The sequence below is a fragment of the Chiloscyllium plagiosum genome, unplaced genomic scaffold (assembly GCF_037043375.1).
Source record: "Chiloscyllium plagiosum isolate Xiang-an unplaced genomic scaffold, Cpla_swu_hap1 HiC_scaffold_18, whole genome shotgun sequence".
In the NCBI taxonomy this organism is placed as follows: Eukaryota; Metazoa; Chordata; class Chondrichthyes; order Orectolobiformes; family Hemiscylliidae; genus Chiloscyllium; species Chiloscyllium plagiosum.
Window position 1 is genome coordinate 65,528,014 of NW_028270156.1, and position 14,063 is coordinate 65,542,076.

The 14,063-nt window shown below is 39.8% G+C and overlaps 1 protein-coding gene across 5 annotated transcripts in view; it reads left to right on the forward strand.

The window, feature by feature from the left end:
* ambra1a (autophagy and beclin 1 regulator 1a) overlaps nucleotides 1-14,063 on the forward strand; it is a 390,498-nt gene that overhangs the window by 232,152 nt on the left and 144,283 nt on the right. For all 5 annotated transcript variants that reach the window (XM_043706209.2, XM_087996752.1, XM_043706210.2 and 2 more), the window contains exon 13: nucleotides 12,676-12,864. In XM_043706209.2, the coding sequence (XP_043562144.1) occupies nucleotides 12,676-12,864 (189 nt within the window). The remainder of the gene's footprint in view (nucleotides 1-12,675; nucleotides 12,865-14,063) is intronic.

Sequence of the window (14,063 nt, forward strand, 5' to 3'; positions counted from 1 at the left end):
TTGGCTCTGAATTTGTGAGCAGGGTTTTTAGACCAGATTGTTGAATATGAGCTGGTCTGAAGCCATCTCAGTGAAATGAAAGCTCTTAAGTGAAATATTTCTTTCTGCAGAGCATCAACCAGCAAGAAAAATAATCTCAAGGAAGAGCTGTACAATTGTAATAACAGTCAGTGAACACAGTAGCAAAAGTCTGCTCTTTTTTGAGTTTCCTCTTGACATATTAATCTTTAAAACTGATTCAGTATGGCTAGAAGAGATCCACATTGTAGTCTTATTTTCTGGAAGGTGTGTGGGTAATTATGGAAATGTTACAATTCCTTTCAATTAGGTCAGGGCAGTTTTGATTGAGAAACTATTATTCAAATATTTTTACTTAGTACTGTAACTTTCAGTATTGCTTTTGGGATTCCACAGTTGTTTGAAATGTAGAAATGTTTACAGCGATCAGACTGAAGTTAAGAATCTTTGTAAAAAGGTTATAAAAAATGGACTTTGGTCAGCCAGTCCACCTGATTTGCATATCTTTGAATTGTGGGAAGAAACCGGAGCACCTGGAAGAAACCCACAGGAGAATGTGCAAACTCCACACAATCGCCCAAGGGTGGAATTGAACCCAGGTCCCAGGTGTTGTGGGGCGGCAGTGTTAACCTTTGAGCCACTGTGCCGCCCATCAGAAGCCTGCTGTAATGATCCAAGGAATAAACCAGGAACTTATTTCTGATTAATTTTCTTCATATTTTCATTTAATTTACTGTGCTGAAAGGATAGTGAAATTCACATGATAACTATTTGGATCTATTTGTGTCAATTGTTGTACTTTTGTCATTAAAGAAAGTATAAATCTTAAAGGCATTGACTAAACACATAATTAATAGTAAAGGTGTCCCCTGCTGATTCAGAAATTTGGATGCATTTAGTGTGGGGTTATTAACTGATGTCTACCAACTGATCTGTGATCTGTTTTGGACTGAACATCGCAGCTGTTTTTTTACTCTCATTGTTGGGTGAACCATTTTTGTCCTCACCAATTGTTCTGCTGTCAACCCCCGATTACAAACATGAAGAAGATTAATTTGGTGAAGGAAGCCTAGTGGCTTCAAGGTTTGGAACACTTGCATCAGAAGAGGAAAATGTGATGCAGAGGACAAATATTTTGAACAGATTAAATAAGTACTGGCAAGCTAATAATTATGAACTTAGTTTTCTTCATATGTTTTACTCGGTCAGGCAAGTTTATCTTGTGGTTGCCGTTGAATGCACGCACCCGTATACTGGAAGGTGGCAATTCTCTGTGGCCAGTGTTAAAGCTGCTTGAAATAGAATGAGTTCACAAATGAAATGCTACGCTGTCTGATAAATTAAATTTTCAACCATGGCTTGTTGTTGAGTCTTGCTATACAACATTGTGCAGGGTTATTGCTAAACGGGTACAACATTGGTAATTGTGTGCAGATTAATACATTACTTATATTTTATGTTTGTTTAGCTTCATATGTAATTTGTGTTTTGGTGTGAAACTGCCATTTTATCACCCTGTTTTCTGAAAGTGGCTAAGAATATTAAATTCCATCTGTTTTGTGTGTATTGTTCACAGTGGTTGGAGAATTAAGGTTAATTGAAGTAATTGATATGATTAGCTTTAATTTAAATTCCAGTAGCGTGGCAGGAAGCAATAGTGATTGCTCAGATATAGATAAACAAGCATTTACTGCTCTCCAGGGTATGTTTCTAATATATATCACACTAATATTATAGCCATATATTTTATTTTTAATGGTTGTTAAGGTAATAAAATTCTCAATTGCCACAAATAGTTAGTTGGGTCCGCAGAAAATATTGCTTGTGTTTCTCTTTGCTGTTTGTAGTGTGGTTCAATAGTGTAGTTTGTAGGGAATAAAAAAACAAAAGACAATTTTAATAATTTTCAAAATCTGGCTTTCTAATATTTTCTTTCTTTCTTCCCACCACTCTCTTGTTCATTTTATTAATGATGCTGACAATGCCATCCTGTACCCCTACCAACTTGTATCTGGAATTACAGCCTCAGTGTGAACCTAATCCAGATTTTAATTGTTATCCTGATTATGGACTTTTCATAAAACCGTGATCTACACTGATTGCATTAGCATCACCATGTGTGCCGTGCACAACAGCTGAGCTCTGCATACGTTGTAGCCAAGTGGAACCAAGCTGCCTCCAGCCTCCTTCCCTGTTCAGTTTTTATATGGAGTCTATCAGAGTAATCCATTATTTTGTAAAAAGAAACATGTCCAGAAAAAGTAAGCATTCTCAGAGTACAACTTTCTGCTTTCTGTAATAGCTAAAAGCATTTTTCAAATGTTCATTTAAAATTTTGTTTCCAGTTTTATTGTGTGCACTAATCTGCATCAAAACAAAGCTGTCAGTTTTATTGCAATGTATTCTGAGTGTCAACTGATAGTTTACCTTTGTGATAGGACTCTCAACACCAGCATACAGTAATAAATTAACATTCATTTAGGAACTGAATTAAATACTGATGTGTAATGCAGAATTGGCAGAAGAGAAAAAGTATCAATCCCTATACCCAATGATTAGGATTAATTTCTCAAGTTTCTTTTTGAGAAATTAGCAATTATTTTTGAGGGGGAAATCAAGAAAATGATAAAATGCTAGACAATTTACATATCGATCAATTAACCAGTCTTTCTGATCAACTTTCAGAGACATGGCATGTAAATTGCCAAAGTAATTATATTATAAAATGATCATGGAAATAATTCTTCTGTTTGATATGTGATTACCTCTTTGACCCAGCTGTCCATATTGAGTGCTTCTGGACAAGTGAAAAAGCAAGCTATTTGGTAATTTAACATGATTTCCCCTCATACGGAATCAGTCAAAGTTTGGGAAAGGCCTATCTCACTTGACACTTATTCAGATGAACTCAAAGAAATGAGACAATTGCTTCAGTGCAATGCTGCATTGCACCTTGGTGGTAAAAACCTTAGATGTACCAAAGCACAGCTTTTGCCATTTTCAGTGAACTTATCAGGTGTGCCAAAGGTCTGGAATTGGCCTGAAGTGTACAGGAATTGAGTATCAATTTCCACTGGTGCTTCCCACATTGGAGAAAAATCAAAGTGACAATGAAAAAAATTTTTTTGGCATTTTCTTTGAACATTGCTCTTTACCAGATGTTCAAATATTGACAGTGGAGGGTAAAAAGGCTTTTTGGCTCATTGTCAAGTATCATCCAGTTGCATCATTTACTTTCTGTAGGCATAGGAAGGCAATGCATCAAGGATAGATGTGTCAGCTGCCTAATGGCTGGAGTGTGGGGGCAAGACATGTGGTAAAACCTCTAGGAATATATTTAATCAGAGTTGACAGCCAAAGTTAGGCACATCGTGATATATCACTGACAAAGTTTATAAATAAGCATTTGCCTGCTGCCTCTGACTGTACCATGACAAGGGACTGAAAGAACAAATTAATAGTTGTAATAAGTGGGGTGAGGTGAGACAAAGACATAATCAGCTGATTCCTTACTGAAACAGTTGGATTCACTATACCAAAAGATGACCATAATCATTTGTGATCAGTGTGTTGTTTAAGTCATCCAGTTGAAAGGCAAGTTGTTTTGTCAAGAATTGTTTGCTGTGTAAGTTTTAGATTTTACCTTCCAAGCCTCCCTCTTTGAGAATTAGGGAAGTATGTTGAATTAGGGACAGTAATGTTGGTCAGTTAATCTCCTCGCTAGATGCTGAATCAATTTGCTGGAACTATAGATGTGGTTATTGTTCTTCAGATTTCCACACACTTTCATTTCAATCTTAGATGATGTGAATGTCCGTGATGAGTGTTTTTTTTTCACAGGAGGTACTCATCAGTCGCAGGAACATTTCAAAGAGTTTGATTATGTCCAATTATAAAACAGTGAGAGAAACCTGGGAGCGGGCCACTTCCTTGTCGTCTTAGTTTGTCATGTTTTGATGCAGAGGCATCGACATGAGTAGAAAATGTAATTGTTGCAGATAATGTGCTTTAGTGAAAATGAACCTTGCTAACTTGTGCATTTTCAGGTTGCTGGTGTGATGTCCTGTTTTGTCTTAAGAGTTTTATGCTTCCCAGATGTTAGAGTATTTGTGGAGTGTTTGCTTATTATCTAAAAAGCCAGATGTACAAATATATTTGACGGAAATTTTGAATCAGATTAAGGCTGCAGCTTAAAAGGCGTTTTCTAAATAAAGCCATCCTGCATTTCATTTAGTTTCCAGGCAACTATAGTCCTCTTAGTCCCCTTGCCATCAAACCAGCAAAAGTGAAAGAATGATTTTTACTGGTTTACAATGTCCACTAACTGGAATGAAATTCAGTGCATCAAATTGAAAAAATGTATCTTGTTCCTTTAATCCCTTTGAATGTTACTGTGGTTTGATATGTTGAATGTATTCGTTACTGGAAAAATGATCCTTGGATTTGCATACATTTACTCATGATATGTAAAGTATTTTCAAACGAAAATATGGATGATTTTGTATTTAACCTGCAAGGCAATGTTGTGAATGTGTTTTATTTAATCATAGACTGTTAGATTTGCCTTATGTACAATTGTCATCGTGCATGTAAAGATATCTTACCTGTATCTAAGTGTTCTATGCAATGTGTGACTAAGTAATTAACTGACAGCTGGAAAAAAATGCATCTCTTTAATTGAGTTATAATATATTCCAAGTGTACACTCTCAATTGAAGCTAGGTCTGTAATATAATTGATTTTTTTTCATTGGTGTTTCAAATTGTCCGCAGCTAAAAGGACAGATTGGGACCCATCTTATTGTGTCACAGTGGACCCAGTTTGTGATAACTTAACCACACTGCCCTGCGGAGAAATGTTTGGACTAGCACTTTCCTGCAGTGATTTGGAAAACTGCAAACCCAGATTAACGGTGTGAACTGACATCCACCATGATGGCACCATTCACATCATAATGTCACACATTCCCATTCTACTGTAAAATGCTAACAATATGCAGCTGGTTAAACAGAAACTGCCAAGAGAGAAAACGCTAATCAAGAATTAAGACAATGAACTTTCATAGACCTGAGCCTTTTAAAGTTGGGGTTAAATGAGTTGTTGGACATGCCTTTTCAGAAATCCATTAACATTTATTTATTAATTCATGAAATGTTTGTATCCATGGCAAAGCAATGTTTATTGCTCATTCCTATTTGCCCTGGTGAAGTTGGTGGTGAGTTGCCCTCTTAAAACCACGTGTGGTGTTGGTCTACCCTCAGTGCTGTTAAGAATTGAGTTCCAGAATATCAATCCGGTGACATGGTTCCTATTCAGGGTGATATGTGACATGGGGGGATCTTGGCAATGTTGGTGTTCCCCTGTATCTGTTGCTCTTGCCCTTCTAGGTGGTAAAGGTCATGGGTTTGGTGCCCTTGAAGGGGACAGCATCAATAGCTTTACCCTCTCTGTAACCTTATCAAAAAACTCAAGTAAATTAGTTGAACACAATTTTACCAGAACAAATCTGTTTTGGATGTCCTCAATTAAATTGCATTTGCTCAAATAATTTTGTCATGAATCATTGTTTCTAAAAACTTACTTCCAAGGTTCAGCCGACTGATATGCAGCTGCTGAGCTTATTTGTATAATTATTTTTGTGGAATAATGCTTAACATTTTCTGAGTTCTCCAGATCTCTGGCATTTTTGCCTGATGCCAAGGAAGATTTTACTGCTCCTCTGATGCTGCCTGAACTGCTGTGCTTTTCCAGCACCACTAATCCAGAATCTGGTTTCCAGCATCTGCAGTCATTGTTTTTACCAAGATGAGAATACTTCCAGTGACCATTGCACTTTTCACTCTAGTTTATTTTTAGTATGGTGTGAAGGAGCTCTCACTCCAACCCATCAACTGGTAATGGTGCCTTATCAACTTTAAGTTCTGACAGCCTATTCAAAATCGCCACCATCAATTTCAAACTCTCTTTTGATTGTTAGACTCTTTTCTCCTTGGCCTGGGGAGAATGTGTTTCCTTGGTAAAAACAGATGCACAGTACTCCTTTAATACATCCATTTCCCACCAGGCATAAATCCTCCTATATGATACCTAATTGTCCTATTCCTTCTGTCTTATCAGCTTTTACTGTTTTTATCGCAAGAAAATCTTTTGAATTCCTTTTTATACAAGTTGCCAGGTTCTTCTGATTTAGTCTCTTTTTTCTTCTGTTACCCTTTCAATTCTTTGACTTTTCTATATTCAGTATGGATCTAAATTGTATTAAATGATTTCAGTCATTTACATGCATTTTCTGTTTCATTGTAACCTCTGTCTTCTTTGTCATTGAGACAATATGTTTGCACTAACTAGCTATGGTTCTTGTTCCATGAGGCCCCAGTCACTTCACAGGTGACTGCCCGATTACGTGTCAAGACTGTGTGTTTGGATGTGCCATGTGCCTTGTTAGTCTCTGCCTTCTAAGCCATTGTCCTATACCTTACTAGGGTTTCTGCCTGTTCCACCATTCCCGGAATTAGTGCACATATAGAGGTGTCATCCCTCCCACCTATCCGCTCCACCCTCCTCACAGATCTATCATAATCACCCCCCACCTGCATCGACCTATTACCTTCCCAGCTACCTTACCCGCAGTCCCACCCATCCTCCTATTTATCTCTCAGCTCCCTACCCCCTCCACATTCGTGATGAAAGGGAGTATGCCTAAAATGTTGACTCTGCTGCTCCTCAGATGCTGCCTGACCTACTGTGCTTTTCCAGTGCCACACTTTCAATTCTAACAGCTTACACCCATCCTTCTTTGTGCCAGCCTAAATTCAACCAGTGGAGTGTTTTCTGCCAATTTTCATAGGCTAGGGAATCCTTCATGTCAAGTTTTGCCTCATGTCAAGGGCAATCATGCTTTCTTCATATCTAGAGTTGAGCTGTATTTTGCACATTGGACCAAAACCTGTAAAGAGGTCAGGGTCTGAATGGCCCAAGCTGAATGTTAGTGAGCAAATCCATTTTGATGTGGGTATGCAGCTTGGCAAGAGATAGAGGGCAAACATCTCAAACCTTCCAAAAATCTGGAAACACTGTAGTAGAAAATTCTCCTAAATATACAGTGAGGTTTTACACTCCTGCCCTTTTCACCACAAATATCACTGTCAGTATAAGTTGATGACAGTTCTCACTACTGTATTCTAAATTTTGCACCTTTCCGTAGTATTCTTGCAAAGTCTCTTTAATTCAGCATGGAATGAGAGTACAATGATTTGGGTTAATATTTATTGCTGAGCTCTAATTACCCTTGAAAAGGTGAAGGTAATCTTATCATGGCAGTTCTCTGTCAAGGAGTAATAGTTAGATTATCTTTCAGGGGTGGTAATTGCCTGGCACTTTTATTACTTGTCAGTTATCAACCCTAGCCTGGATGGTACCCAGGTCTTCCTCCATATGGATACAGGTTGTCTCAGTATCTGAGAAGTTGGCAATGGTGTTGAATATTGTGGAATTATCAGTGAGCATTCCATTTCTGGCGTAATGGTGAAGCCAGCATTTATTGTGCGTCCTGGAGAAGATGGTGGTGAGCAGCTTTCTTAAACAGCAGCAATCCTTGAGGTACAGTTCTGTTTAGAAACATGTTCCACGATTTTGATGCAATGTTAGTGAAGGTGTGGCGATATAGTTCCAAGTCAGGATAGTGTGTGACTTGGAAAGGAAATGCATCTGTTAGCCTCATCCTAGATGCTACAGATCGCAGGTTTGAAATTTGCTTTTGGTGGACCTGGAGGGAGTTTACATCATTGAATCTTTCTGATAGTATACATTGTTGTCTTTATGGATGTTGTGAATGCTGGTCCAGGCATCGGTGCCAATGGATATGGACTGCTTCAGGATCTGAGGAATTGCAAGTGGCGCTGAACATTGTACAGCCTTGAACAAAAAAACCCCACTTCTTACCTCATGATAGAGGGAAGGTCATTGACGAAGCAAACCTGAAGATGCTTGGGACCAGAATTGTACACAGAGAAACTCCTGCAAGTTGTCCTGGATGTGAAACGGTTAAATTTCAACATCCACAGCTATCTTCCTTTCGTGTTAGGTATGACTCCAGCAGCAAAGAGGCATCGATTCCAGTTTCACTTGGGCTCCTTGGTTAAATGCTGTCCTGGTATCAAGGACAGACACACTCTCAGCTCACCTTTTCGAGTTCAGCTGTTCTTTCTGTGTTTAGACTAGTGAGATCAGGAGCTGCCTGGTCATGCTGGAATTCAGACTGTGTTTCAGTGACCGGGTTACTCCTTTACAGGTACTGCTTGGCAGCACCATCCATTACCTCTGTAGTAATTTTGATAATCAAGAGTGGACTGTTGAGGCAGCGATTGGCTGGGTTGGATTTGGCCTTTCTTTTTGTAGGCGGACATAGCTAGCAATTTGAAAGAAATTGCCCAAGTATTGTAGCTGAATTGGAACAGGCTGAGTAAGGACATGGTTAATTCCAGAGCACAAATATTCTGCATGATCATTATGATATTGCTAGGGCCTATAACCTTTGAAGTAACCAATATCTTTGACTGTTTCTTAATAATGCTTGGAGTGAAATGAATTAATTGAAGACACTCCGCTGTTCTAGGTGAAGAGATGGATGCAAGAGCTTTAGTCTTGTCTTTTGTGTTAATGGCTGGTCTCTGCTCTCATTGGAGTGGGAATACTTGTGAAGCCTCATCAGTCAGTGATTTGTTGAATTGTCCTCCTCCAATTACTACTGGATATGGCAGCAATGCAGAACTTCGGTGTGATCTGTTGGTTAGTTACTTGCTGTGCCCTATATTTTGTATGTTGCTTCCATTGTTTGGCACGCAAGTAATCCTATATTGTATCTTTCTTAAGTTGACACCTCACTTTTACATATGTCGGTCACTGTTCCTTGCATGCCCTTCTGAACTCTGCATTGAACTAAAATTGATCTCTTGACTCAATGGCAACAGTACTATGGAATATGCCAGGCGATAAGGTTATAGATTGTAGTTGAATATAATTTTCTGACTGCTGATGGCCTAAAGGTAGTTCACTGATACCCAGTTTTGAGTTCATGTTTGATTTCTATTCTATTTAGCACAGTGGTTGTGCCACAAACACAATAGCAGGTATCCTAATTGTGAAGGTGGCCTCCACAAGGACGATATGACAGGCCCAAAAGTGTTAGTAGATTTTTACCTCATGTTAGTCCTATCCACACTCACCTCAGACCCAGTATGGCAGTTGTGGCTTTTCAAACTTGGCCAACTACCTGCAGTAGCAGCGCTGCTGACTACACTTAGAGTCATAGAGATGTACAGCATGGAACATACCCTTCAGTTCAACCCGTCCATGCCGACCAGATATCCCAACCCAATCTAGTCCCACCTGCCAGCACCCGGACCATATCCCTCCAAACCCTTCCTATTCATATACCCATCCAAGTGCCTCTTAAATGTTGCAATTGTACCAGTCTCCTTCACATCCTCTGGCAGCTCATTCCATACATGTACCACCCTCTTCGTGAAATGGTTGCCCCTTGGGTCTCTTTTATATCTTTCCCCTCTCACCCTAAACCTATGCCCTCTAGTTCTGGACTCCCCGACTCCAGGGAAAAGACTTTGCCTATTTATCCTATCCATGCCCCTCATAATTATGTAAACCTCTATAAGGTCACCCCTCAGCCTCTGATGCTCCAGGGAAAACAGCCCCAGCCTGTTCAGCCTCTCCCTGTAGCTCAGATCCTCCAAACTTGGCAACATCTTTGTAAATCTTTTCTGAACCATTTCAAGTTTCACAACATCTTTCCGATAGGAAGGAGACCAGAATTGCACACAATATTCAAACAGTGGCCTAACCAAAGTCCTGTACAGCCACAACATGACCTCCCAACTCCTGTACTCAATACTCTGACCAATAAAGGAAAGCATACCAAACTCCGCCTTCACTATCCTATCTACCTGCGACTCCACTTTCAAGGAGCTATGAACCTGCACTCCAAGGTCTCTTTGTTCAGCAACATTCCCAAGGACCTTACCATTAATTATATAAGTCTTGCTAAGATTTGCTTTCCCAAAATGCAGCACCTCGCATTTATCTGAATTAAACTCCATCTGCCACTTCTCAGCCCATTGGCCCATCTGGTCCAGATCCTGTTGTAATCTGAGGTAACCCTCTTCACTGTCCACTACACCTCCAATTTTGGTGTCATCTGCAAACTTACTAACTGTACCTCTTATGCTCCCATCCAAATCATTTATGTAAATGACAAAAAGTAGAGGGCCCAGCACCGATCCTTGTGGCACTCCACTGGTCACAGGCCTCCAGTCTGAAAAACAACCCTCCACCACCACCCTCTGTCTTCTACCTTTGAGCCAGTTCTGTATCCAAATGGCTGATTCTCCCTGTATTCCATGAGATCTAACCTTGCTAATCAGTCTCCCATGGGGAACCTTGTCGAACGCCTTACTGATGTCCATATAGATCACATCTACTGCTCTGCCCTCATCAATCTTCTTTGTTACTTCTTCAAAAAACTCAATCAAGTTTGTGAGACATGATTTCCCACGCACAAAGCCATGTTGACTATCCCGAATCAGTCCCTGTCTTTCCAAATACATGTACATCCTGTCCCTCAGGATTCCCTCCAACAGCTTGCCCACCACCAATGTCAGGCTCACTGGTCTAGAGTTCTCTGGCTTGTCCTTACTGACCTTCTTAAATAGTGGCACTACGTTTGCCAACCTCCAGTCTTCCGGCACCTCACCTGTGACTATCGATGATACAAATATCTCAGCAAGAGGCCCAGCAATCACTTCTCTAGCTTCCCACAGAGTTCTCGGGTACACCTGATCAGGTCCTGGGGATTTATCCTCCTTTAACTATTTCAAGACATCCAGCATTTCCTCCTCTGTAATCTTGACATTTTGCCAGATGTCACCATCTAATTCTCCAACCAGAGTACATTCTGTGCCTTGCCATCCTCAGTGCATCCTCCTAGTAGTGTTTAATATGGAGCATCTGTGATTCATAGATGAGATAGTGCAAGTACGTGGTAATTATTAGAAAGTTTCTTGCCCATGAGTGACCTGTCTCATGAGGTCAGGAGTCAGTCTCACTGCCATCCCATTCTTTTTCCTTCCTTTTCAATCTTTCCTCAACATTTTGTATCCAACAATATTTGACACCTTGTCCAACCCTTATTGAGTTAGGTCTGTTATTGCCACACCAACATATTTTCATGTGGTTATCTGCATCAGTCTCTTTCATGATGAACCTATCTATTGCCTTATTATTTGATACTCCAGTCCTACCTGTCACTTCCAGTATTCTTTGCAGTTCGATATTCCTCTCTAGAATTGCCTTCTGGGTCTCTCACCCTGCCAAGTTATTTTAAACACTTTCCAAAGGCACTTGCTAACCACCTTGCAAAGAAATTGGTTCCAGTTTAGTTTCGATTCAGCCTGTACAGGTCACACCTTCCTCAGAATGGATCCCATTTTCCTAAGAATCTAAAGCCTTACACCATCTCTCCAACCAAGCAGTCATCTTTTCTATCCCTTGGTTTCTGTACTTATTTTGTACATGGTATAGGTCTCAAGTGTTACTATTTTTGGTCATTTCATACTAGCTCCCCAAATCTTGCATGAAGGACTACATCCCTCTTTATAAGATTATCATTGTTCCAGATGTAGACTGTGTAAAAGCAATGACTGCAGATGCTGGAAACCAGAGTCTATATTAGAATGGTGCTGGAAAAGCACAGCAGTTCAGGCAGCATCCGAGGAGCAGTAAAATCGACGTTTCGGGCAAAAGCCCTTCATCAGGAATATTTCTGATGAAGGGCTTTTGCCCGAAACGTCGATTTTACTGCTCCTCGGATGCTGCCTGAACTGCTGTTCTTTTCCAGCACCATTCTAATCCAGATGTAGACTGTGACCACTGACCATTACCCTTCTCACTTACAGTTCTCTGCAGTGTACAACGATACCTTTGATCCTGGCACAGCGAGGCAAATACCCTTCTAGATTTGAGTCTGGGACAGCAGGAACACCTGTTTGTACCCCTGTTAAATCACCTGTTATTATTTGCTCATCTTGTTGTCATCTTGCCCTCCTGAGCAATGAAGCCAGCTGTGGTGCCATGGACTTTTCTGGCTGTACTCCCCAAATGAACTTTCACTTCAAATATTGTTCAGTTTTGATGACTGTTTAAAAAGTGAGATGCACTTGGGCAGTTTCTGAATGCCCTATCTACAGCCTTTTGATTATCTGGTGATCACCCATTCTGTCTCTGTGTGTATTCTTAAAATGCAGGGAGCCCACATCTATAAAGGTGTTATCCTTAAAGCTTACAAATTTATAATGCACTGCAGTGACAATAGCAGCAGTTTTTAGATATTTGGATTAAAAATGTGAAACAAAGTGGTCCTATTCAATTTGTGCATTGGTGACTTTTAAAGTGTTAACAAATACAGAAGCTATTATGCTCCTGACATTTGTTCTGAATTCAGTAGACTTCATCAAGTTCATGGCTTTAAAGCTCCATAAAATCTGTACGTCACTTTTCAAAATATCAAGCTTTTACTGACTTAAAATTATTTGACATAACTATTTTTTCTTTTCATTGCATTTATATCTCTGTTTTCCCAACCATCAGCCTCAGTCAACGTCCTGGTCCAAAACTGCAAGATCTACAATGATGCAAGCTGCGATATTTCAGCAGACGGACAGCTTCTGGCTGCGTTCATTCCAAGTAGTCAGCGTGGATTTCCAGATGAAGGCATTTTAGCAGTCTACTCCCTTGCCCCACATAACCTTGGAGAGATGTTATATACTAAGCGATTTGGTAAGTATGTAACAAAGATGACACCTTTTCAAGTCTTTCATACTTTTAAAATTCTAGAGCCCATCATTTAGTCTCCTCTGGTCCAGATTTAAGAGCATGTTTCTTAATGAAAATAATTTACTTACTTGGCACTGAGAATAAACACATTTATTATAATAGTTTCTAAATTAAAGAAATACAATTATGGGATTTGATGCAATGGGCGGTGCAAAGGTTTGGTTATCCTTGGGCTGTAGAAACAATGGCCTGGCTGTGGTTATGCAGCAATAATAATGAAGCAAAGTCAGGGCTTTTCAAGGGCTCTCCCTCAGATTTCCACATTGAGATAAGAGAACATAAATAGTGACGTATGTTTTCCATTTATTGAGGCAGGAACAAAAATTTAGCTGACAAGTTGCAAAGAATCATTGATTCAGATTTGAATGTGAAAATTTCTGCCTCAAATTATTTTTAATGGTGTGTTCATAAGGGTAGTTATTTATTGGGTTGGGAAAGAAGTACATTAATGAAGTGAGATTGGACTACATGGTTATGTGGTCATCAGGAACCACCGAACATATATACTATTTGAGTCATGAGGGTTACCTCTAGAACAGTGAGACCAGGATGGCTTGAATAGTTTTCATACCAGCACATTGTGAACCTTCTGATGTCAACAGGGAAAACATCCTTCCCAAAGAACACGAGCACTTGAAAGCTGACAAAGTGTCTCCACTGCCACAGGGACCTCAGAAAGGAAGCCTATGCATTTGCCATCCTCCAAACTAATGAAAACCCTGATTTTTAGTATTTCACCTCCTTGGTGCATATCACCAGCCACAACCTGGCATCTGACCTCAGTGGTGAAGTCCCAGGCTTAAACCTTCCACATGAAATCTAGGCAGCCCTTAATCACTTGTTAAGGATGTAGGAAAGGTGTGGCTACTTGTTGCAAATAAAAAGAAACATGAGGAACATTTCAAAATGTGACTGTGGACATCCAAGTTAGACCATCAACCACGTACTGATTTTTTTGTGATGAGAAATCCATTCATAGTTGTGATGCCACTATCAGACTCAGCTGAAGCATTTAAATGAATTGTTAACTCCGTCATCAAACTGTAACTGTTTTCCCGGCAATAAAAGTGAAAGAAATGTGGAGACATGAAGAATCACATGGACTCTTCTGTACTTGCATTTCTTTTCATTCAATGCCATCC